This window comes from Panthera pardus, unplaced genomic scaffold (genome assembly GCF_024362965.1).
Source record: "Panthera pardus isolate Hobbes unplaced genomic scaffold, ASM2436296v1 HiC_scaffold_27, whole genome shotgun sequence".
NCBI classification, from domain to species: Eukaryota; Metazoa; Chordata; class Mammalia; order Carnivora; family Felidae; genus Panthera; species Panthera pardus.
In genome coordinates this window covers 25,549,729-25,575,064 of record NW_026526843.1, presented here as the reverse complement: position 1 = coordinate 25,575,064, position 25,336 = coordinate 25,549,729, and the positions used below count along the sequence as shown (strand labels likewise).

At 37.2% G+C, this 25,336-nt stretch overlaps 1 protein-coding gene across 6 annotated transcripts in view; it reads right to left on the bottom strand.

The window, feature by feature from the left end:
- The window catches only part of TENM1 (teneurin transmembrane protein 1), a 781,688-nt gene that overhangs the window by 248,307 nt on the left and 508,045 nt on the right, over window positions 1-25,336 (bottom strand). For all 6 annotated transcript variants that reach the window (XM_019438138.2, XM_019438139.2, XM_053892078.1 and 3 more), the window contains 4 exons: window positions 11,370-11,569; window positions 9,936-10,146; window positions 4,773-4,874; window positions 3,031-3,225 (listed from right to left, as the gene is read on the bottom strand). In XM_019438138.2, the coding sequence (XP_019293683.1) occupies window positions 3,031-3,225; window positions 4,773-4,874; window positions 9,936-10,146; window positions 11,370-11,569 (708 nt within the window). The remainder of the gene's footprint in view (window positions 1-3,030; window positions 3,226-4,772; window positions 4,875-9,935; window positions 10,147-11,369; window positions 11,570-25,336) is intronic.

The window sequence follows — 25,336 nt, the reverse complement described above, 5'->3', positions numbered from 1 at the left end:
AAACTGAGATACTCACACTTGATTTCCTAATACGTCATTAATACGGTATTAAATTAGGTAATAAAATGTCTCATACAAAGGCTGTATTCAAACCAGGAGATGATTAATACTTAAAAATATGTAGGGTATCATAAAGGTTGCATCCTAAAATTAGAAGACGAAGGAAACCACACATACGTTGCTTAAAATTGTTACGCAAGGTGTAGTACTCCCACATAAATGGGTGGCTGCACCAGTGTGGGCTTTCAACAGGAATTCCTTGGCTTCGCAAGAAAGCCTAAGAATTTTGGGGAAGTCATTCCTTGTCTTTTCTGAAATTGGAATCCTAGCTCTGAGAATCGGCTTTCACTTGGTATGTCTAGAGTAGTATGTGTGTGTGTGTGTGTGTGTGTGTGTGTGTGTATGCACATATTACATATAAATCAATATATAAAATATAGAAATATACTACACATATATGTCTACAAATATAAAATATATATAAAAATATTAAAACATAAAATATTAAAAATATTAAAACATATTTTTAGGCTTAGATTATTAGGTATTAGGTGAGCTGACTGCTGTTACATGAAATCATACAACATAATCAATTTATTATAATCTTTCATTAATTTCTCAGAAGCACTGAAAATACAACATTCTCAACAAAATTTTAAAAATTATTAAAAAAATTGTGTGGCCTCTCCTTCCATCAGGATGCCGTGACATAGTCTTTGATGATTTAGAATATCACAGATGTAATTCTATTTGTCTCTAATTCTGGGAGTCTGGAAATTTTTGGACACATTCTAACAAATGTATAAACTCTTAGAAGTAGATCCCTATACTTGCCTTGGGGAAAATTGTTTTGTGTTTTTAATTGAGGGGCCATTCCATGGGAAATGACAAGGTTGTTTCCAAATTTCTACTCTCTCGATACAATAAGATGAAACTAAAATGATTCCACATAATGAGGGGAGTATGCTTTGAATAAGTAATTCAAAAAGTATTCCAGCAATGAAACAGACTGATAAAACCTGCCTTCATTCATAAGACTGGTCTGGTCTCGGGTGTGGCTTTTGGTAACGGAACAGAGCCTAAGCATTGTTACAATTAGTGCTATTGTATTATAATTAGCCCATAACCTTACGGTCATTAGCACAGTGCTTTAGTTCCTGAGCTAATCAGCAAATAAATACTAAAAGGTACATCTGATTTTATTTTGTTCATTATTTGGATCAAGAGGGAAAGTCTAAAAGTACAGAATATTTTTTAGAAGGAGGCTATTTTGTTACATTAAAACACAACAACTATAACAAACAAAATAATACTGAACTTAGTTTGTTTTATTAAAAGTCCACCTTCAAGGAATACGTAAGTCATACTTAAATCAGAGGCACAAAGCCATATGTCTGAATGAGCCAGCAAGCAGCATACATGAATGAGATGAACTGGACGTAAGAAGCCAGTGTGTTGGGAGGGAACTGAGAGAAGGGTCCAGTTTAAAGGAAACTGCGGCTGCTTGGTTCCAGCTGATTATCGCCATGTGGGAACACAGGCCCATGGTATCAGATTTTCCAGTTGCTCAAGAAAGACCAAAATGAGAGATTTTTATAGGACACTTCTCTATTTTTAAATTTTGGCAAATAGATCACATGGGGAAAAAAAAACCCAATAAAAACACTACCACCACCACTGTTGTGTGACCCAAACACAACCCATCCATAAGCCCAGTTCAGCCTGTGAGTTTCTGGTCTATGACCTTTAACTTAAAACATTTTTTTTCTGCTGTATTTGACAAGCTTATACTGTTAAATATGGTGGGTATTCCTCCTTGCTACCTTGGTTATTCTACACATTTTCTTAGAGATCCCTAGAAGGGAAATTTAAGCTAAGTCCTCTTTCAAGTGCCTCCCAAATTTTGATCAGAAGGGTCTAAATTAATGAGGTTAAACATTTTCATGGAGAACTGTAGATGCTGTGAGGGGTATCATTGTTTGGGTAACGTCTGAGTTTACAACTTAAACATAATGACTGCAGTTGGATAACCATAAAAACGATTTCCAGACGTAACTCAGGAACTCTGGTGTCCTGTCCAGGCCCAATGCCATTCACTGGAACAGATATAATCTTCACGCCAAAATGCTACGATTGCTAACGGGAGGTGGAAAGCTAAACTCTTGGAGCAGAATGAGATTAAGCCCTTTAGAATGCTGTGTAATAGTCTTAATGAGCCATCTTTAAAAAGCAATTATAGTGCATTTTCAGCAGCCTCTTTCCTGAACAACAGTTGTGATGAGACCATCTCCCATGGTAATGGTTTAATATTATTTCTGAAATCAGTCTTATTTGAGGAATGTGGCATGAAAAAGGTCTGATTACTAGTAAACTTATTTTCCAATGTGTCTCTTTAAATGATGAAACTATTGCCATTTCAAAATATGTTTGTGCGTCGTGTGTGTAAAGGTTCCTTTGGAGTGAATTTTAATATAAAGGCACTGCCTTGAAACTCATTAGTGGTCCGCTGGCTTCCTTAGGCATGGAGGTCAAGTTCCAGCATGAGGTATGTAAAAATAAATACTATAAAGCAATAATAATAATGGTAATTACAAATCGCTCCCAAAGAAAACATTCAATGAAATCATTCCAAATGTGCACCCATGATTATTTTTAGCATGTGTTTTAAAGTAAGATACAGCCTAATGTAGTGTGGAACAACGAAAGCAGTTGAATTAACACCTAATGTCATCAATATGGAAATTCTCAAGTTATGAAGCAGTGTTAGAAATGGGGGGGGGGGGGAATCACCATTTTTCATGACTGCTCTGCAAGTGTCCCAGATACAGCCCTGCGTTAATGTTAGAGACTGTCTGAAGAGACATGAGTTCCCCAGACTCCAGCCCCCTTCTCCATGTACTCAAGACATATTGAACATTTACGGTTTGCAGAGACTACCTGCATCTCTACTAGATGCATCTCTACAGAATGACAGTTGCACAATTCGGTGAGAGAAAAGCCTGAAGCAATAGATTAAAATGGGGCTCTGACCTTCCTCGCATATTTCTCCTTTGTATCCTGGCACACAGATGCAGACTCCCATGATGCAGGTGCCGTGACCAAAGCACGTTGGGTCAATGCATTGCTCTTCTGGAACGTCGCACTCTGGTCCCTTCCAGCCATTTCGGCAGACACAGTGTCCTTTCTCGTATTCTCCATTCCCACCACACAGCACAGGGCACGAATCTGAAGGTTGGCAAATGAACTTGTAGTGTTCTCAAAATGCTTTTAAAATCTCCAAAGAGCAATCTTCTATTGATTCTTGTGTAATATTTCAGGCAAAAATTTGTACTATTTCTAACTTAGCCTTTATTACAGGCACATCCTTGCGATTACAAATAGAATTTTCCTCTTATGAGAGAGGAAAAAGGATAAGTTATGAAAATATCCTGCGTGAAGAAATTATTTCAAGTATGTGCTTTTGATTCCAACATACCGTTAAACAACTATTATTATTATTACTACTGTTATCATTATTTTATTTTTTTTATTTAAAAAAAAAATTTTTTTTAACGTTTATTTTTGAGACAGAGAGAGACAGAGCATGAACGGGGGAGGGGCAGAGAGAGAGGGAGACACAGAATCGGAAGCAGGCTCCAGGCTCTGAGCCATCAGCCCAGAGCCCGACGTGGGGCTCGAACTCACGGACCGCGAGATCGTGACCTGAGTTGAAGTCGGACGCTTAACCGACTGAGCCACCCAGGTGCCCCTGTTATCATTATTTTAAACCAAGGTTTTATTTTTTCTCTTATGGCTTTTCTTCCTCAAACAGATGTACGCCACTTTTAGAAAGAAAAACCTGAAAAGTTTAAAAACTGATAAACAGGGAGTATAAAATGTTTTCTTTAAAAAGTCGTATATTTAAATACATTTATGCTGGATAGATGTCTACTCCCGTGACACCTGGTGCAGACCTTTATTAGAATACTTAAACTCTGCTTTGTCATTGTTGCCTCCCTATTAAAACTATGGGCTCCTTGAGGGCAGGGCCTGTATCTTGTCTTAGTCAATTTTTAATACCAGCCATCTTCTTCCTAATCCCCACATCCTCCAGATCTGTCATGCTCCCAGGAAGCCAGCAAGTGCTATAGAATTCTCAGCTGAGCAGAATTTAATCTAAGGGAATCTGAGTGGCTGGGAAACCTGAGGTTAAAGTATTAGCAGACTGAGAACTGTAAGAATACACTGAAAATGAGCAGAAAGCATCTCTACCATAGTAACTGTACGCATGGGGTGAAACGCAGTGTGATTTATCTAAAGCTTTTCGAGAATTAAACTACGGGCAAGTCGAGGAAACGGTAAAGTTTGCTGTTTCACTCGTGACTTGCCAGTCTTTACTTTCTAAGGCTCCTTATCGGTTTGCTGGTTGCCTATCCCTTCCCATTTACGCGGGTGTATATAAGCAGTTACAGACGACCCCGGTACAAATTCCACCCGTTCGGTAACTGCCTATCGCCCCTCTCTGAGGTTGTTTCTTTGCACAATAAGCTGGGATAACAGTAGATCTACGTCACCGGTTTCCAAAGGATGTATGATTCAGAAGAGGTAACAGAGTGTTTATAACAAACAGTCTGTGGCAGAGTAAGTGCTCAGCTTTTGGTTGTGGTGGGGGGTGGTGGTGGTTTGCTGCTACTCCTACGGCCACTTCTCTTCCTCCTCTTATTGCTCCTGATTCCGAGTTCTCAAAAGACGTGTATATCCCCAAACCAATTGGAATAACAGAGCAACATTACCTCTCGCGCAGTCAGGCCCCAAGAATCCTGGGAAACAATGACAATGGCCAGAGATACACTCTCCATTTCCATTGCAATTGGTTGAACAGTCATCCATTATTTCTGTTAATAGGGAAAAAGGAAAGAAATGAGCAATCTTCCAGGCTGTAGAGTCCTTAACTTTTTTTTTTTTTAAATTGCAAGAACTCTGGGCCTATAACAATCTTGCCCTCTCCTAGTCTTGGAGCACTTACTGTTTAAAATCAGATGCCAAAGATTTCTGTAAGATGTCACATGTAGTACCAAATTATTACAAGGGCCCTGGATTTGCTGAATTGGCTATTCAAGAGTGAAACTAAAAACCAACCTCATCTCTAAAGTGCATAAAGGGTCTAGATGAATTGTATTCTTATGAGATGTTCGTGACAAAGCTAAAAATGTACTAGAATTATAGGATATTTCTCAAAAGCAAAATGGGCTTAAAAATGCAACCCAAAAGACTAAGTCTACTGTTTATTTTTCAAGTTTAGGTTGTAGCAAATAAAAAATTTCTTCTCTAGCACCTTAAAATGTTTAATCTACTATCTTGACAGCTTAAATATGATAATCAGTATTTCATTTTCATTAATAAGTGACAATGGAAGGCTTTTAAAGTAAGTGTTCATATTAAATTCACCACCACTAAAAGCATTAGAACCTAAGTATTTTGTTGAGAAATGCTTTCTTGACTGTAAATGCTTATCAGTTCTCCGCCACTAATTTCCCTTCAATCCATTCTTAGAGAAGAATAGGTTTCAAGGGAATTGAGAAGGCTTTAAAGGCGCCCATAGGTAGTTCTGGTGACATAAAGATGTGCAGTGCGACAGAACTTTGATAAGTCTTGTGGTTAGTAATTTGGCTGAAAAGGTAGGAAGTTATACAAAAGTCAGGCTCTGACAATGACAAAAATTATTTCTAGTTTAAAATTGTATTTGAGTATAATAAAGTCAAATTCCAAGTCCATGAACTCTTATGGTATGTGTGCTTTCTTCTTTCAGTTTTTTTTTTTTTTTAAATCATCTTCTCATTACTCTTTCTGGAAGTTTTCCATACTTAGCATTCTTGGATTCAGAGTTTTACGTTCTGGCCCATTAAACTCATACTTCTCGTATGTACCAGTTTTTCCTTTTCAATCCAAATTATCTACTTCATCTCGTTTCACTTGCATAAGCTATTTCCAATTAGAAGGAGATATTCTAGGAAGTGGTCTTGGCGTCTCCTACTCCGCTGTGAGAATTCATAATGAGGGCCGAGAAATAGCATTTCTTCAATTGTGGCCTTTTGACCACCTGGATCAGTAGATCACTCAAAACACTTACAATGTAGATGCCTAAGCTTCCCTCCAGACCTACTGAATCTGAAGGATGCAGCCCAGGAATCCACAGTCTAACAAAAACCTCAGGTGACCCCACAGGTGGCTCACCTCATTAAGGCACTGAGAACCAATGCTTCAAATAGGAAACTTCCACAGTTAGAGAACTTCTGATCTAGACTTGGGGTTCGGCCTTGGGTAGAATAAAAGCCAAGAGGAAGAAAGTGGTATCTAGTTTTGGGGGGAATTCTTAGAAAGCCGAGAATGAATCCAGGGGCTGTGTGCATAGCCCCCTATTATCACTCAGAAGAGGTTCTTCTTGTCACCCCTGTGTGAATACATCAGATAGCTTTTTGCAGGTTTATGATAACCTGTTCTCTGATCCCTGTGCTAGAAAACTGAACTGGATAAGAAATTTATACGTGGCATTTGCTGAGCGACAACTGGTCTGACGGGAACGGAACGTTTGACAAAGAGCTAACCATTTTTAACTTAAAACACTCGTTATTTTCATAAAATCATTAACTTCTTTAAAAGGTGCTGAAAAGGCACAGAGTTTTTTCCATTCAAAGACGGAACAATTACGTCTCCAGTTTCTATTTAATCTATGTTTCTTGTACCAAGCGATAGTGGCAGTTCTTAAATCTACATTTGGATTTCCCCCGCCCTGGATGGTTAATAGGAGGTCATGGAGGAAGCTTTCAAAGGTAAATATAGTTGAATGTAATTTCACACCAGCTCCTATTGACAACCTTATGCAAGCAGCCTTGTGGGAATGTAGCTATTGTAGAAAAAATGTTTAATAAAGTTTGCTATCAAAATAAATAAAAATCCCTACATCTTATTGACTTATCTAAGATCTGTCTCTGGGCCCACACTGCTGCACAGAACTTAACACCAGCAATGCAAATGAGAAGAGAAGGCAATATAGGGAGGATCTGGAAGCTGCCACCTCCACTGGGTATGAAAGAGACACTGGGACAGCCCAGGGAATCTAGGAGGAGGATGGCTACAGCAGGAACACATAAGTAACTAGTGATGAGAAACAATGTGTTTTTCTATTTATGTTGGCTTCCATGAAATTTTGCCTTCTATCCTTTTTAAAGTTTATTTTTATTTATTTATTTATTTATTTACTGAGAGAGAGAGAGAGAGAGAGACAGACAGACAGACAGAGGGGAGGGGGAGAGAGAGAGGGACACAGAATCCGAAGCAGGGTCTGCACCGTCAGCACAGAGCCTCATGTGAGGCTCGAACTCACGAACTGTGATATCATGACCTGAGCCGAAATCAAGAGTCAGATGCTTAACTGTTTGAGCCACCCAGGTGCCTCTTGCCTTCTATCTTTTTAATCTTCCTTCAGAATCACTTCCTCAACTGCAGTTCATTAGAGTTGAGAATGATTTTAAAGTTCTATGCATAAAACTCTACTTTTATTCTAGAGTCTAAAACCCCTCGATATCTGCATCTGCACTGATGATGGGTTTTGCTCCTGGCAGGTTTTCTTATGGGAGAAACTAAAGGTAATGGATAATCTGATGGAATGATTACGGCCTGAAGGGCATGGGCTTTGGAGTCAGACATACTTGGTTGTCTCAAATCTCAATTTTGCCACTTGTTGGCTGTGAGACTCTATCAGATTATTTACTCATTTCAAGCCTCCATTTCCTTATTTGTTATATAAATATCACTACACCTATGCTATCAGTGTTGTGAAGGGAATCAAACAAGATTATTGAATGTAAATCATTTGGTACAGTGTTTGGGGGCAGAATGGCACTCCATAAGTGGTATATATTATCATGTTATAGAGCAGGTTGGCTGAGATTAGGGGATATTGACAACTCTGTCTATACTACTGGAAAATAATATATATTAATATAGGCCTGTGGCTAGCCTATATTAGTCATTCAATAAATGCTTATTGCTAATATTGTCTTGATCCTTATTAGTAGTGGACCAAATAGAGTTAAGATCAATCAACCGATTCTAACATCATGAAATAGAGAACGAACAGCTAAGAACACCATTTAGCGTAGTCAAATTGATACAAAGCTTAAATTGTTTAATCAAATATATCAGCCTCTCTTTACTGCAGTTAAATTATAAAAACATAAAAAAAATTAATGGGGAGCATTTAGAGCAAATAACTTAATACTTGTGATTTTTTTCAGAAATTTACTTGAATTCTCTTTAAGTGGAATTGCAGAAGTGTTTCTGTTACTTCTAACCGTAAAAACACAACGGATGGGTGGCTCAGTCGGTTGATTGTCCGATTTTGGCTCAGGTCATGATATCACGGTCCGTGAGTTCAAGCCCCGCGTCGTGCTCTGTGCTGACAGCTCAGAGCCCGGAGCCTGCTTCGGATTCTGTGTCTCCCTCTCTCTCGGACCCTCCCCCGTTCATGCTCTCTCTCTCTCTCAAAAATAAATAAACATTTAAAAAAAATTAAAAACACAACAGAAAAGTAGAAAAAAAACGTGACTTGCATAAGGAAGAAGCAAATACTTTGTTGCATATGAAACTGACAGCGTGATATCTGGATAATAGGAATTCTATCTCAAAGATTAGCTTCTTTTTGGGAGGAAGTAAGGGACAGGAAAAAATTTCAAGCATGTTTCTGGGTCTATTGATTTTTGAAAGGTTAATAGTTGGGTTAGTGTTTTAACTTGAGCTTACTGGTAAGGATAACAGGAAGAGAGAAAATCTTCACAAATATTTTAGATCTTCTAACTGTTTGATTTCTTAGGAGGAACTCAACTTCCCATGACTCGCTGGCATCTGCATTACCAAAATTGGGCCTTGATAGAAAAACAATGTCATGAAAGGTACATCTATTAAATCTGCTCCATTGAGTCTGTTAGCGTTGCAAAAAAGTGTCAGGACTTCAATTTTTTTTTCTAATTTAACAAATATGTTGTCTTTTGAAGATGTAAAATCAGTGGAGTTTTTCTCCAGGGGAAAAAAAAAATAATCAGTGTATTTTTATAGTCTGATTACTTTAGAGGAAAGTTTTTGTTAATATAATGGCTGGAATACCATTTTCTACTGGGTCAAGGTCTTCAGCATCAAGTAAAAATAGAACATAATTGTTATAAAGAGCAGATGGTATGTCTATTAACAGTCAACACATCTTCCTAAACATATGGTTGAACAGGTTAACTAAAGGATAAAGTGGTGAGAGTTGGATAGAATACGGACAGCTGTAAAATATTTTCCCTTCTTTTAAAAGACATGTGTGTTAGGAAGATTCACACAATAAAATACTATGTCTATGAGATGTTTTCCCTCGGGGCTAAAAAATTCCAAAAGAAAGGGCTATGAGTGGTCCAAGTTATTACCCTTAAGACCCTTCTCTGAATACTCGTAGGTTTTTGAAGCCTTAATGGTTCTAGAATCGGTTGTTCTAAAGAAGAGCTGGACTGGTGCTAGTTTCTCCATTTTAAAAAAGGTATTTATTTGCTTTGTCTTTTCTAATGGATCTTGAATGAACAGAGATTCTCTTGCTTATTCCCTTTGTCACTGAAGTTGTTCATCTGTGCAGCCTTGGTAATAATATCATCCAGGTAACTATTCCTGTTGAAAATGCATAAAAAGGTACGTGGCAAGTATCCTACAAAGCAGCAAATAATGGAGCATTTAGAAAATCTTAATCAGCATTTGAACAACATTAATGACAACAATAATATAAGCCTTTCTTGTAGTGACCTATCTTGAATAAGGACTTTAAGGCAGAATGAACGATGGGTTTAAATGACATCTGTATCACTTTAATCACTGCTGTCTTTCTAGAATTATACTGTCAATTCAAAATAATAGTCAAGGCAGCTTACCAATTGCTGTAGTTAACACAAATACTTGCTCCATCTTTTTTCCATCATTGTAGAATGCCAGATACCAAGGCCCTTGGTCCATATACTCTATGAAACCTGTCTCCTGCAGTGAGGTTAAGATCAGGTTCCGAGGGGAGTGTTGGGTATCATCAGAGCCCTTGGAGTCCTGCTTGACCAGCTGTTTTCCATCCATCAATTTTACAAAGTCGAACTGGAACAAATACACGCAAATCTGAGCTACTACTTCTACTTCTAGACTAACGAACATCTCTAGCTTCAACTGCTCTCTTCCACACTTCTTTGCTTTGAAAGAGGAAGTTACTCGTTCTTAATTATACTTAAACATAAAAGTATATGATTAATTCTGAAAAACCCACAATATTTATAAATGTTATAAAATACCTTTCAGTTTTGGAGTATTCAAAATAATTGTCTAAAAATAAATAAACCAAGAAATAGAAAAAAATTGTATTTGGCACTACGCGAGAGAATCTTGATATTTTACTGAAGTATCAGAAGATACTCAAAACCACACATTCCCCTCAAAAAAGTTATCATGATCTTCTCTACAAATTTAAGAGTTTTACAGTTTTTAAAACAAATAAACAGTCAAAAATTTGAGGACATTCGTAATTTACTACCTTTGTGGTAGCATATTTAAATATTCAAAGAACCCCCTCCTTTTTCCCCCTAATCAGTGGACAAGCACATGGCACACATTTCCTTGGGCATTTTAAGAGTCACATTTGAATGGCATTCTATTTCCCTGCCTATTCCCATCCAGAAGGTAAGATGTGGACTATGGTTGTATCTGTTGGAAAAAAAAAAAAGCAATCCCCTGATGGTTATGATTCCTTACGCTACTTCTTAGATGGAGCAAGGCCCCAAATGGGTTCGTGCAAGAAAGAGATAAGGGGGAAAAATGAGAGAAATGAGGTGGTTAGCGTTTATAGAAGGGCTTTCTAAACCACAGAAGATTTACGTATTTGAGTTATTATTAACAATCACAAGAAAAAATTTCTACCCATAAGATAAAACCTGCCTTTTAGACTCATTTCCCTTATTGATTTGCATTCTTCATCGGGACAAGGGGTCAAGACCATATGGGGCCAGCGAAGGAGGTGTGGTCCCAAAAGCTAAGTAAGATGAGGGGGCTGGGATGACTCATGATCATCTTATTCCAGGAAACAGAATTCAAATTTCAAGAATATTTTCTTAAACTTCCTTTTCTGAATCTGCTCTGCTAAATGCTATTGCATATTTCTCAGTCATTTTTGTTTTCATTCGTTTGAGTGTGATTATTCTGGATATTTGCTCATTACAAAAACTGTCTGCCTTCACCTTTGATTCCCACATACTTTGCAAGTCACAAACCCTGAACTGTTCATCCCACCACCCTCCAAAGGGTCAAGAAACACCTATAACATCAAATACCTGAGTGTGTGTAGGTGGAATGTTTCTTCTGCCATAAATTCCCAGCAGAGAGTCCTTGGCTAAAGAAATATTGAATTTCAGATATATAGGATGGTGGATAGTAATCTGGAAACGCCAGAATAAGCCGGGTGGAATGGTCTGCATGACTTGTGCACCAATGTCAACTTCTCCGGTGTCTATCGCCCGTCCCTTCTGAAACACTGGTTTTAAAGGTAAAGAAAATTACAGATAATATTAATCGTAATTTATAAAGCGATGGTTTTTAGTTTTTCAGGACAAAAATATCAAAATGACTTACTAAGGTCTTTTTTCCACCACCCTACCCATATTTCAGGGCTTTACACAAATGATCTTCCAAGAAGACTTCCCTAACCAACCACTATACCAGTATCTCCCTTCTCTTGCATTACTGTTACATTTATTTCCATAACTTGATTCATTTTAATCATTATTAAATGGTTAAATTTAAATGGTTAAATGCAGGCAATACAAAGATGAGCAAGATGAGCTTCTTGCTCTCAAGGAGCTCTGAATATAAGAGAAGAAAAAGGACAAACGCACAAATAACCATGTTGTAAAGGAAAATAAATGATTTGGGTATTCAAAGGAGTAAGGAGTATTTGATTGGAGGATACTCCTCATTCCTAGCAGTCTCTATGCCCTTTATCTTCCTTTATTTTTCTTCTTAGTACTTACATCCCTAACATACCACATGTTTTACTTGGTTATTGTTTATTGCCTATTTTCTCCCAAGAGAATAGAAGCTCCATGAGGCTGTGGCTGTTTTGTTCATTGCTTTATCCCCAGTAACTAGAAGAATGTATGCAAATAGTATGTGATCCATACATATTTATTCAATGAATGAATGAATGAATGAATGATTTAGAAAAGGGTATTTATGGGAAGTAGTATTGAAGATGGGCCTTAAAGGGAAGAGAAGATTTCAACAGAACTGTTGACAAGAATTTTCCACATGAAAGGAATACTTTGTACCAAAAAAAAAAAAAAAAGAGGAGAGTCATTAAAGGTTTTTAAGAAGAAGGGAGATATTTGGATACGTTAGAAAAACTAATCTTGAGGCAGAAGGTAGAATGATTTAGAGGTGGAAACACAAGGATGATAGAGAATTATGGAACAATAATTCAGGTGAAATGACCTAAAGATCTAAATTTACAGTGGGCTCAACAGTTCACGTGGAATAAGTACAGTCCAGTCACCTGTAAAATAAACAAGTGGGGCTACACCAAACTAAAGAGCTCTGTACAGCAAAAGAAACAATTAAATAAATTTAAAAGGCCATCTACAGAATGGGAGAAAATTACTTGCAAACCATATATCTAATAAGGGATTACTATCCAAAACACATAAAGAATTCATACAACTCCAGAGTAAAAAAAAAAAAAAAGCAAATCATCCAACTCAATAGCAAAATAACAAATAATCCAATGTAAAAATGGGCAAAGGACTTGAACACACATTTTTCCAAAAAAGGCCAATAGGTATATGAAAAGGTACTCAACATCACTAATCATTGGGGAAATGCAAGTCAAAACCACAATGAGATAGCACCTCATACCCGTTTGGTTGACTAGTATCAAAAGATAAGAAATAACAAATGTTGGTAAGGATATGGAGAAAAGGGAACCCTTATACGCCATTGGTGGGTATGCAATCATGGTACAGTCATTTTGGAAAGCAGTACAGTGGTTCCTCAAAAAAAAAGAACTACCATACGATACAGCAATCCAACTTCTGTGTATATATGGAAAGGAACTGAAATCAGGATCCTGAAGACGTATCTACACAGCCACATTCACTGCAGCATTATTCATAATAGCCAAGATATGGAAACAATCTAAATATCCTTTGATGGATGAATGGATAAAGAAAATGTGATACACACAAACATACACACATACACACACACACACACTACTCCATTGTGTGTATATATGTATGTGCATATACACACACAGGCAATGAAATATTATTCAGCCACAAAAAAGAAGGAAGTGCTCCCAATTGCAAAAATATGGATGAAGCTGGAGGGCGTTATGCTAAGTAAAATAAGCAAGACAGAGAAAGTCAAATTCTATATGATATTGCTTATGTGTGGAATCTAGAAAAGACTAAAAGCCAATCTCATAGAAACAGAGACTAGAATGGTTGCCAGGGCTGGAGGGAGGGGGTACCAGGGTGATGTAGGTCAAAGGGTACAAATTTTCAGTTATAAGCAGGAGCTCTGACAATCTGACATAGAGCATGGCGACTGTAGTTAACAAGATGGTATTACATACTTGAAAGTTGCTGAGAGTAGATCTTAAGCATTCCTACCACACCAAAAAAGTTAACTATGTGAGTGTGAGGTGACGGATGTGTTAATTATCCTGACCTGTTTGATCATTTCTACATTGTATGTGTATATGAAATCATCACACTGTCTACTTTAAATATATACAACTATATTTGTCAATTCTTCCTCAATAAAGTTAAAAAAATCACGTATTACTGAAGAAGTATAAAACTGGGTTATCCTAAAGAATGATACAAATATCAATGAACTTCAGATTATTATACATTTAAAAAATCTTATTGTACTTTCAAGCATAAATACTAAAAAAATACAAATTTATTTTTCACACTAGCATAGAGAAAATAATATGGAGATAAAAAATAACTTATCTAAACTAAGGCAAGACAGGGAAGGCACAGACTAGATGGATCACTTGGAAAACATAAAGAAGATGGAAGATAAATTATAAAAAAATAAAGAGCAATGAGCTAAATGCTTGTGTTACAAGGTAAGAGTCATCACTCTGAATTAAAAAGTAAAATCTAAAGACATTTTTTTTTACCAAAAGTCAAAAGTATATCTAAAATATAAAGAGATTTATAATAATAAAAGTTATTTTCTCAGGAAGAAGAAAAAAAGGAAGAAGACAATATAAAGGAAGATTCTAGAGCAGCGCTTCTCAAACTTGAATGTGCTTAAGAAGGGCGTCTTTTTAAAATGCAGTTATGATAAAGTAGGTCTGAGGTCGGATGTTTCTCACAAGTTCCCGTAATGCCCGTGTTGCATGGTACACAGCATACACATTGAGAAGCAAGGTTGTTAGGACACTGGGACACTAGGTATGGGGGCTGAGGGAGGGTCAAAACTTACTCCATGGTTGTGAGTTTGGGTGACTCAGACAATGCCAGTAGCAAATACAAGAAACCTAAAAGGAGCTAGTTAGTGTGAGAGGGTGCTGAGTTTGGACAAGAAGGTCTTTATTATTTATTTCCAAATTTTCTAATTATTTCTGAGGTGCTCCATTACTATATGCTTCTGTGGAATTCTCTGTTGAGTGGAGGGGGGAGGGAAGGGATAGAAGAGGAGGGGCAAGAATTAGTTTGCCTTGACTCTGAGCCACAGGATTGCACCTCAGGGGGGAATTCAATTTGGCCTCTTTCCACACGGCCTTTATATTTTTCAGCCATCAACTCTTTCTCCACACCAAACACAGTTTAAAAACACACATGGTCTCTGTCCTTTGTGTTCACTTGCTATAAAATTAACAGCCCATTAAGAAACACACCTGCAGTGGCTTTATTCAGAGGCCAATGCCTTGCAGCTTTTAACTCCCTAAAATACCTCCATTATTGCTTTTTGTGTTAAGGCCAAGAGTAATAACTATTTTAAGAATGTTCACTGTTAACTGTTAATAATAGATTTCAAATGCAATTTTGAACATAATTATGTATTACAGGACACATAATTTTGTGGAATTGACATTTATAATAAAATATGCCCTTTGAGATGATAAATCACCAACTGAGGACCTTATTTTTCATTGAAAGTTACTTTTTCCCATGTGAGACAGAACAGTCTTGTCCCCAAAGGGTTGATTATACATTTAACTCCTAAGGTCCCAGAGCTGACAAATGTCTTGAAAGAGCAGACAATTAATAGACCGTGTTTATGCGCATACTTCCACTTACAACTTAATGTTCAGTTGGTTCAACTGCCATCCTCATCAGGGGCTCTTCTCACTTCTTAAAATGCATCATTTGGTTGTGCAAACAATATTAAAAATATAAAATAATTTAAAATTAGGTTTGACAAACACTATTTTAACGGTGCTATGAATGACCTTTAATGAATGCAGATGCGGTCATTAAAAAAAAATCAGGGCAAAACTGGCTGATGGACATTAACCTTTATATACGAGCCTTACCAAATGCTACACTGTGTTTCCCTTCTGCACTTTATATATAGCATCATATACTGCATAACGAGGCTACTTAAATGTTATTCACTAAATCAAAAGAAACTCATGAAGTGTGTTGTTGGAGTTTCCCAGTTCCTAGCACTAGTAAATATCTGAAGCATATATGCTAAGTCATTTATAAAAAATGATTTTAAAAGATGGTCTTACCCTTTGAGATCCTGCATCAGAGTTAAAACAAGATAGATGAAGAGACATGACAACATGAATGAACATGTGGACTATAATTTAAATAAAAATAGCAAAGCAAGCGAGTTGCAGCAATCTGGTGTCGAAGAGAAATTCTCACAGCTTGCAAATGGAAAATTTCTCAACCTCTAACCTTTAGAGTTGAGTGCATCAGAAAGGAAGACATCTCCCTGTTAGCAATCCACATCACTAAACAACCTGCTCCATTTTATCTTCTCTCAAAATTTGTTATGGGTTATGATGTAGTGATTATTAGTCAATTTACTCTTTAATTTTTTTCTTAATGTAGCTCAAAGGGGGAAGCGAAAGAGAAGAAAATTACATGCAGGCAAACAATATGTGATGTGATTTCCTAAAAACATTCTGCACCGATATAAGTAAGTGGGGTAGGTGTGGTCAAACTTAACGTTGACCCTGATCCTTCAGTTGCGAAGTGTCAGCAGCAGAGTTAAAATGTGGCACTCAGGTATAGTTTTTGTAATGATTCATGTTTTAATTGTCGTTTAACCAGTCACACTCCTACAGCATATCGGAAGGTCTAGGAAGACCAAACTCTCCAGTAACAGAACACGCCCTTGCACAAATCCAAGAGCAAGTGCGGGCTGCCATGGATCATATCAAACTGTGCAGTACTGTACTTATCACAGTCTCACCAATATCCACCAATTTAGTTTGAGCTAAACACTCTCTTTATAGGTTACAACACAGGCATCAACTGCTGAGTGGTAAAAAACAATGGCAGATAGGCCGTGTTGAAGGATGGCAAGCTAACTGATGGTTGCTTAGTTCAAAACGAAAAGGTCAAGCTACCTGGAAGGTAAATACACAGGCCTGGTGACAGACACCGTGTGCAGTGGCTCTACCGACTAAACTAAGGCTTCATTATATCTAGACTCAGACATATGCCTGAATACTAATAACATAATTACTAACAAAATCATCCTTATAAGACAGGGGTAAGTGACTATATTCTGGACATACACAAGTATTTATTTTTTCTACTTAATGCAGCTAGACCGGGCTTAATGATTCTGCACAAAACTCAGTGAAACATTAGTAGAAGATACTGACACGTGGTCACTAAAAGGATTCCAATACCAGGTCCTTATGTAAAAATGACTACGTTAAAGGCTGTGGTATTGTCCGTAATGGCAATCTTAGTAGTCTTGTAAAGGCATTTGCAAATTCCATAAAAGCTATCTAAGCTAAGAAGATACTGCTTTATTAACTGAAGGGAATGCTGTCCAAAGGCACGTAAAAGAAATATGCCTTAAGATCATAGTTGCCTTTCACTTCAGCCAATAGCACATTCAAAGTCTTCAAAAGACATCAATAAATGCCTTTCGGGTGGTCTTTCACCTGAATTAGTCCTAGAATGTGGTTCACGGCTTAAGTGCCATCTTCTTTTTGCTCCATCAAACATAATAATTATTTCATAGTAACAAGTCTTTGTGAAATTTAGAGTATCCATGCTTCGAACAAATTGGGGGTGTGAAATCAAGCCCTAATCCCTATGATCAAAAGCTGTGAAGAAATCTAAAGGGGACAGTGAAAACTTACCCTACCCTTTCCATCTAAGTAACTTTGTATGATTCTCCTTATATGAACCATTGAAGAAAAATACGTATTCAACTCTTAATTCTTCAGGGACAGATTTTCCAGGTTGCGTATTACACATGCTTTTTATATTGGTTCTATAACCCAAGAGTAGGTAGGAGAAAAAAAAAAGGAAGAATGAACCTTGTATACATAGTAGGCACTTGGTAAATACTGTTTGGATGAATTAATAAAATAGTAATCTTAATAATTTATTTAGTAATGTTGATCACTTATTTTGACGTTTCGGTACAAGGGTTAGTGGAAGAACTGAAACTATCGCCACATGGAACCCTTTGGGAATTAACTGTGAATAAAATATGTTTAGAAATAAAATTCCCCCACCTTCCTGATACTGATAACAGATAGCTGATTGTGTGGAAAAGTCCATTAACGAATATTACACTTGAGAAATACATTAGTGTGTAAGTGTAAACAGTTATGTTCAGAAACTGAGACTTTACATTCCAGGACAGTAGCTCATCTAGTATTACATACACCTCAGACAGAAGTGAAATGGTATTGTTAAAAATCTCACCATTAATTAAAGGACTAATTTTGAATTGCATTCTGACTCTGTATATCTGTTTGTTGAACATATTATCACTTAAGAGACATAATTCCCTTTGTACAAGTATTTCTTTAAATTTTGTCACAAGATTTCCACTTTCCCTAAAAAATTTCACAGTTCTTCTGGTGTGTTATAATGACCACTAAGTGGTATTCACAAACATTGGTTTCCAATTTTCTGGCTCTCCTGACATGATATACAATCTCATATACTGAAACACAAATTATGTTTGTAGAACAGTATGTTGATTATTACCAATAGTACACGGAGTAGCCAATCTCTTTGAATTTCTTCGGTGAAAACTAGAATATGAAACTCAAATTTATCATCACATGTTACATATTCAAACATTTACTCAGAGTCATGGGTTAGCATGGTATAAAATACCTCCTTAAAAGAAAATAATATTCCCATTAGCAACAAAAAAAACCCATATTCAAAGCTTAATGAATAAATATGGAAACATGCACTGAAAAGTCAAAAAAGGAAATTAAAAGAAAGGGTTTCCACTTATATATAATATCAAAAAGAATAAAAACCAGGGATGAATTTAACAAAAAAACTTGTAAGACTTGTACCCTGAGAAATACAAAACAACACTGAAAGAAATTGAAGAAGATCTAAATAAATGGAAACACATCCATATTCATGGATTACAAGATTTACTATTGTTAAAATGGCAATACTTCCTAACTGATCTGCAGATTCAATGCAATCCCCATGAAGATTCTAAGTCCCATTCTGATGGCCAACCGACACATGAAAAAATGCTCCACATCACTCATCATCAGGGAAATACAAATCAAAACCACAATGAGATACCACCTTACACCTGACAGAATGGCTAACATGAACAACTCAGGCAACGACAGATGTTGGCGAGGATGCGGAGAAAGAGGATCTCTTTTGCATTGTTGGTGGCAATACAAGCTGGTGCAGCCACTCTGGAAAACAGTATGGAGGTTCCTCAAAAAACTAAAAATAGAACTACCCTACGACCCAGCAATTGCACTACTAGGCATTAATCCAAGGGATACAGGTGTGCTGTTTCGAAGGGACACATGCACCCCCATGTTTATAGCAGCATTATCAACAATAGCCAAAGTATGGAAAGAGCCCAAATGTCCATTGATGGATGAAGGGATAAAGAAGATGTAGTATATATAGACAATGGAGTATTACTCAGCACTCAAAAAGAATGAAATCTTGTCATTTGCAACTACGTGGATGGAACTGGAGGGTGTTACGCTAAGTGAAATTAGTTATTCAGAGAAAGACATAAATCATATGATTTCACTCATATGAGGACTTTAAGAGACAAAACAGATGAACATAAGGGAAGGGAAACAAAAATCATATTAAAATAGGGAAGGGGACAAAACAGAAGAGACTCATAAATATGGAGAACAAACTGAGGGTTGCTGGAAGAGTTGTGGGAGGGGGAATGGGCTAAATGGGTAAGGGGCATTAAGGAATCTACTCCTGAAATCATTGTTTCACTATGCTAACTAATTTGGATGTAAATTTTAAAAAATAAAAAAAATAAAATTAAAAAAAAAAGATTCTAAGTCCCATTTTCCAGAAGTACACAAGCTGAACTAAAATTCATGTGGAAGTTCAAGGAACCCAGAATAACTAAAGCCATCTGTGAAAAAACTAGGAAAACATTAGAGGCCTCACACTTCCTGATTTCAAAATTTATTACAGGTACAGTAATGGTACTGGTATTACGGCAGACATATTGATCAATGGGACAGAATTGAGAGTCACAAAATAAAATATCACATTTATGGTCAACCTAATTGCATCAAGGGCACCAAGACAATTCAATGGGGGAAAGAATAGCCTTTTCAACAAGTGGTGAGGGACAAGTGGATATCCACAAGCAAAAGAGGGAAGTTAAATGGCTCCCTCACACCATATACAAAAATTAACTCAAAATGGATCAAATATCTACATTTAAGAACTAAACCTATAAAATTCTCAGATGAAAACACAGGGGTGAATCTCTCTGACCTTGGATTTGGCAATAGTTTCTTAGATATGATATCAAAAGCACATACAACAAAAAACAAAATAGATGCATTTGACTTCATCAAAATTAAAAACTTCTGTGCTTCAAAGGACACCATCAAGAAAGTGAATAAACTGCCTACAGAAAGTGAAAAAATACTTTCAAATCATATATTGGATAAGAGACTTATACCTGGAATACGTTAAGAAACCTTACAAACTCATCAATAAAAAACAAATAAACCAATTGAAAAACAGGCCAAGGATCTGAATAGATCTTTCTCCAAAGAATGGCCAATGAGCACAGGAAAAGAGGCTCAACATCATTACGACACGCAAGTTAAAAGCACAATGAGATATCACTTCATACTCACTAAGACAGCTAAAATTAAAACGATAGACAAAACGTGGAGAAATTGGCATCCTTTTACCAGTGACTCCCTCAAAAAAACTGAAAACAGGTGTTCTAACAAAAACTTGTACATGAATGTTTATAGCAGCATTATTCATAATAGCCAAAAAAGTGAAAATCCACAAAAGGTCCATCACTTGTTGAGTTGATAAACAAAATATGGTATAGTCCTACAGTGGAATATTATTCAGCCATACAAAGGAATTAAGTATTGGTACATGCTACAACATGGACAAAGTCTGAAAACACTGTGTTAACTGAAAGAAGCCAGACACAGAAGACTACACATTATATGATTCCATTTATATAAAATGTACACATAGGCAAATCTATAAAACCAGGATTAGTGGTTGCCAGGGGCTGGGGAGAAGTGCGGATATGGAGTAACTGCCAATGCCTACAAGGTTTCTTTTTGGTGTTCTAGGAATTAGAAAATGTTCTAGACTTAAACAGTGATGATGGTTACACAACTCTGAATATGCTAAGAATCACCGATCGCACACTTTGAATCGGTGAATTATACAGTATGTAGATTGTAGCTCAAAAAAGCTCTTTCAGAAAATATGGTTATAAGTCATAAATTGGCATGCATAGCCTACACACACATACACACAAACTATCACAAAGTGTCATAAGAGTTTTGATGTGTTTCCAGGTGGTTTTGGATGGTCATCTGCTACAGAGAAGCTGAACTGTCTCCTGGCCAGTATTTTAGAACACGTAACTGGTAGTACACCACAGGGATGCCTAGTTCCTATATTTTTATATAATGTTAGATGTCAGTTATATGTAGGTTATTATGATCACATCCTTCTGAACTCAGGGATGGTGGCAGGAGGGCTGGTCACAGCTCAATTTATCCAGCACCCCCTTTTGTATCTTAGGATGTAAGTGCCCAGAGAACGGGGCAGTCACGTCTGTCTAAATTCCTGACATCTACCAACTGGGCATTTAATAAAGACAATTACATCATAAGCCACCTATCCCATAGTTGCGGGTGACAGTTGCATGTCTTCTTGCGCCAGGCCTCTGGAAAAAGAAACAGCCAGCATAGGCACCAGTTCTCATGGGCTGTCATATCAGTATAGCCTTTTTGATTTCTACCTTTAAGGAACCCAGAAACATCTTCAATAATATCAAATTTAAAATTCTTCCTGCAAGCAAAAGTCACTACAGAGCACTGCTAATAACAACAATAGTGATATTTATCACGATAGATAGTAGCATGTATTGAACACTTACTGTGTCTTCTTTTGGAACTCCTACCTCTCCCTTCTGCAATGTCAAAATGCCTTGCGCATACTCAGTGTGCCATAAAATTTGGTGCCCGAGTTTCTCTCTGAGGCTCCTTCTTCCTCTCTTCTCCTGTCAAGACTTTGGTCTTTCCTTACTGGCATGCTCAATGTCTCCCTCTCTACTGGTCTCTTGTTCTTTGTCTTCAAACAAGCACAAGTCTCTCTTTAAAAAAAAAAATAAGATGACCCAACTGCCCCTTCATCTTGTTATCATACTATTTATCTCCTTCCTTTCCTTGCCAAGCTGTCTCCATCTGCTGCCTCTATTGCTTCATTATCCATTTACCACTTAGGCTATTACCATCTGCATTTCCCCCCACTACTCTATTATTCCATTCTCCTAAATACACACTCTTTAAGGTCAACGTGGATTGATTTTTTTCTTGTTTCTCAAGGTCCAGCTCAAACTGTTTCTATAATAACAATCATCTATTCATCTTTTTTCTTTTAAGCCTCTTAATCACCTAACCATCTCATTTCTATTTCTGTACAATAGTTGGTTGCATGTGATTTTGCGCTGTGTGTGCATGTATGCATGTTTCATCCCGCTCTCCTATTGAATAGGATCTTTCGCAAGGGCAAAAGCTATGCCTTCTGCTTCATTTGTGAACTTTCCACAGTACTTAGTGCAGTGAAAATAGCATCTTGACTCATATAGCATTAAAAATCATGAGCTTCTATGTTTGTGAATACTAAGATCTCATTTTTTCTTCCCTTGATGTTATTTGAATGGAGAGTTTGGGGTGATCAAGAATCATTTCTCCTACAATCTAACTTTTATACGTTTATTCTTCCACCTCTCTGAACCACTGGTGATGGGAATACGGTGTCTGTGTACAGTTCTGGTCAAGATACCTTTGGTGGGATGTACAATGGACATAGGAAAAGGCAAGCAAAATGACTAAGGGAAAAAAGAGCTACCAGAAGAGTTCAGAAGTAAAGCCAAAGGCTCAGAGTAGTAGAAAAGTGAAAGCTAAAAAGGCATATGTTACTATCATCTACGGGATTGCAAAAGTTATACAAAGGGAAATGCAGACTTGTGCGTCAAATCCTGCAACTCTAGGATTTTATTTTCAAAAGTAAATTTTACATAGTAGAACCACCTTTGACTTCATGCAAAAGCTAGTAAATGTTCAAACTTACTCCAAAAATAATATAGGCTGAATGATATAAACAGATACTCAAGAGAATTAGATCTACACATGGTTTGTAAATTTCTATAATGCACTGTTTCTCCCCCCCCCCCCAAAACAAAGATGTTATAAAGATGTTATGGGAAGATCCCCTAGCTTTTGAAGGACTTTTCCAGGAGGATCAATCAGCCATTCCCTAGCACACCACTTAGTGCCCCTGTCAGATGTATACTATTAGGCTAGAGGGACCACAGGGTAGACATATTCTGCACGGCATCACAGGAAAGGTGTGTATTAGTTAAACAAACAAACAAAAGTAAAATGAGGACTAAAATGAAACAAGAATGAAACATTAAACATATATGACCAAGAACATTTAACATGAATTTTTTATACCGTAAATAAGTTTGCCTTTTAGCATAGTGAACCCTTTCCATAAATCTGTTTCAGAAGTCAGGTCTCCAGTATGCTTTAGAAAAGCTTTTGTTAAAACTGAAGTATATTGATAAAGTGATTTAATATAGTTGAAAACAAGCTGCAGCACTCTAGCTGGGCCCCCTGAAACCTTGTATTAGAGAAACATCTATATAGCATTATAGGAAACATTTACTGTAATTTGCCATCAATCTTTAAAAATAATAATGTTACGCTCCCAACATTGTTGTCTTTGTTAGTGCATTACTATTTTATTCATGTGGTTTGTTGTGCTTATATGAATTATTCCCAATTCCACCACAATGTCCTGGGCTCTAATATCCTTTAAGTAAAAGATACTGAAACTATGGGTTGACTCAAAGGGCAGCTGAGTGCATTTTAATATCCACATGTCCTATGAACCAATATTGAAGAACCACAGAATTATACTGCAGGACTGTGTTCCGTCTGAACGCACAGTGATTACCTGGGTGGGGTTGGTGCAGCTCTTTACTTTTGGACCACAAAATGAATCTTTACCTACTGACTGGGTCTGTGAAATAAATATCAAGTAAAATGATAAGTAAATTTCGAATTCAGGCTTTTATTCAAGGTCCACAATTGTCATTGAATAAATTGCCTCCAATATAAATATGTAGCAGGTAAAACAAAACATTCTAACCACAACAAACCCCAAAAAACAAGCAACACACACACACCCCTCTCCAGCTAGGTCTACAATCAAAGGAGGTCATGAAAAGTACATTTGTGCTGTTAACTTTCAATTCCCAAGGGGTATGTATATATGTGAGCCTGTGTGTGTGTGTGTGTGTGTGTGTGTGTGTGCGCTTGTGTGCACGCGTGTGCGCGCATGCACGTGCGCCCACTCTGCTTTAAGGAGGAGGGATAGTCTTGCTGAACCTAGATCTTTGGAGGGAAATGTAAGATTTGCAAAGTACTCTTATCGAAAAGATATACATTTGACCACATGCATTCATGCATTAATCAAGACAGCTGTTAAACAATTGGCCTTGAGAAAAGAATTTTTAAAAGAAGAAAGAAAAGGCTCAAAGAAGGGTATTGAGCTAACACTAAGGAAAGACTGGATCCTCGTTTCAGCTCTGCCTGTAGTTCTGTCCATTATGCAAGCCCAGTCTCTTAACCTTCTTGTTTTTTCCTTTTCAAGTGTAAAACAAGGGTAACAATAGCTGCTACAGCATAAAACTGTTATGTGGAAAAAAGGCATTAAAGTATTTTGAAATTGTAAATGCTCTCTAAGTGCAGACTGTTATTGTTATGTACATGTCAAAAATCCAAACTTATAAGGCAGAAAACTGGGAATTAATTATTTGAATTACGACAGATTTCTCGGCAAGTACTTTAAATGGCAAAGTGGTTACAAATTTTACAGACGTGCATTTCAACCACTTTCCAAGAGTATACACCCCTTTTGCAAAAATAGGTCCACTTTACTTGGAATGGCTGTTTGCTCTTCCTTAACTGCAGAATTCGAATTCACTGACACATAATGTACACAGCTGGAGGGAACCTTAGAGATAAGCCAGTCGTATGGAGCATCACCCCTTGTTTGTCAAAGTTTTAGCAGCTCGGAGGAGAATGGAGGACAAGGAAAGGAAAAGGAAAGACTAGGGGAGGTGTGGCAGGAATCTGACACCCCTCCCCCATTGTATCTGGAGAGATGTGGCTTTTATCTGTTTTACGTTTGTGCCTTCTGGGTTAAGATTTAATTTGTAAAATGTGTTTCACTGCCCGCTATCTGTCCTCCACTCCCCAGAGGGTTTAAAGCTGAAGGAGAGTTGAATTTGCCACCCCACAGTACGGATTCTTTGGCATAAGGATCATCTTGAAGAAACAGCAGACACAGAAAACCTGCATGGAAGTTACCCTTTTGTAAGGGACATTTACATTTATAAGGAAGTCTCCATCCGTAAGGGTGGCTCCCTCTCTGTACCAGAAAGATGTGCCTACATTTCTAGAAACTCTTACCAATTGGAGGAGGCGGGGCTTAGATCTGTGTACCAACCATACTTTAGCTCACTGTACTTTGCCTGACAG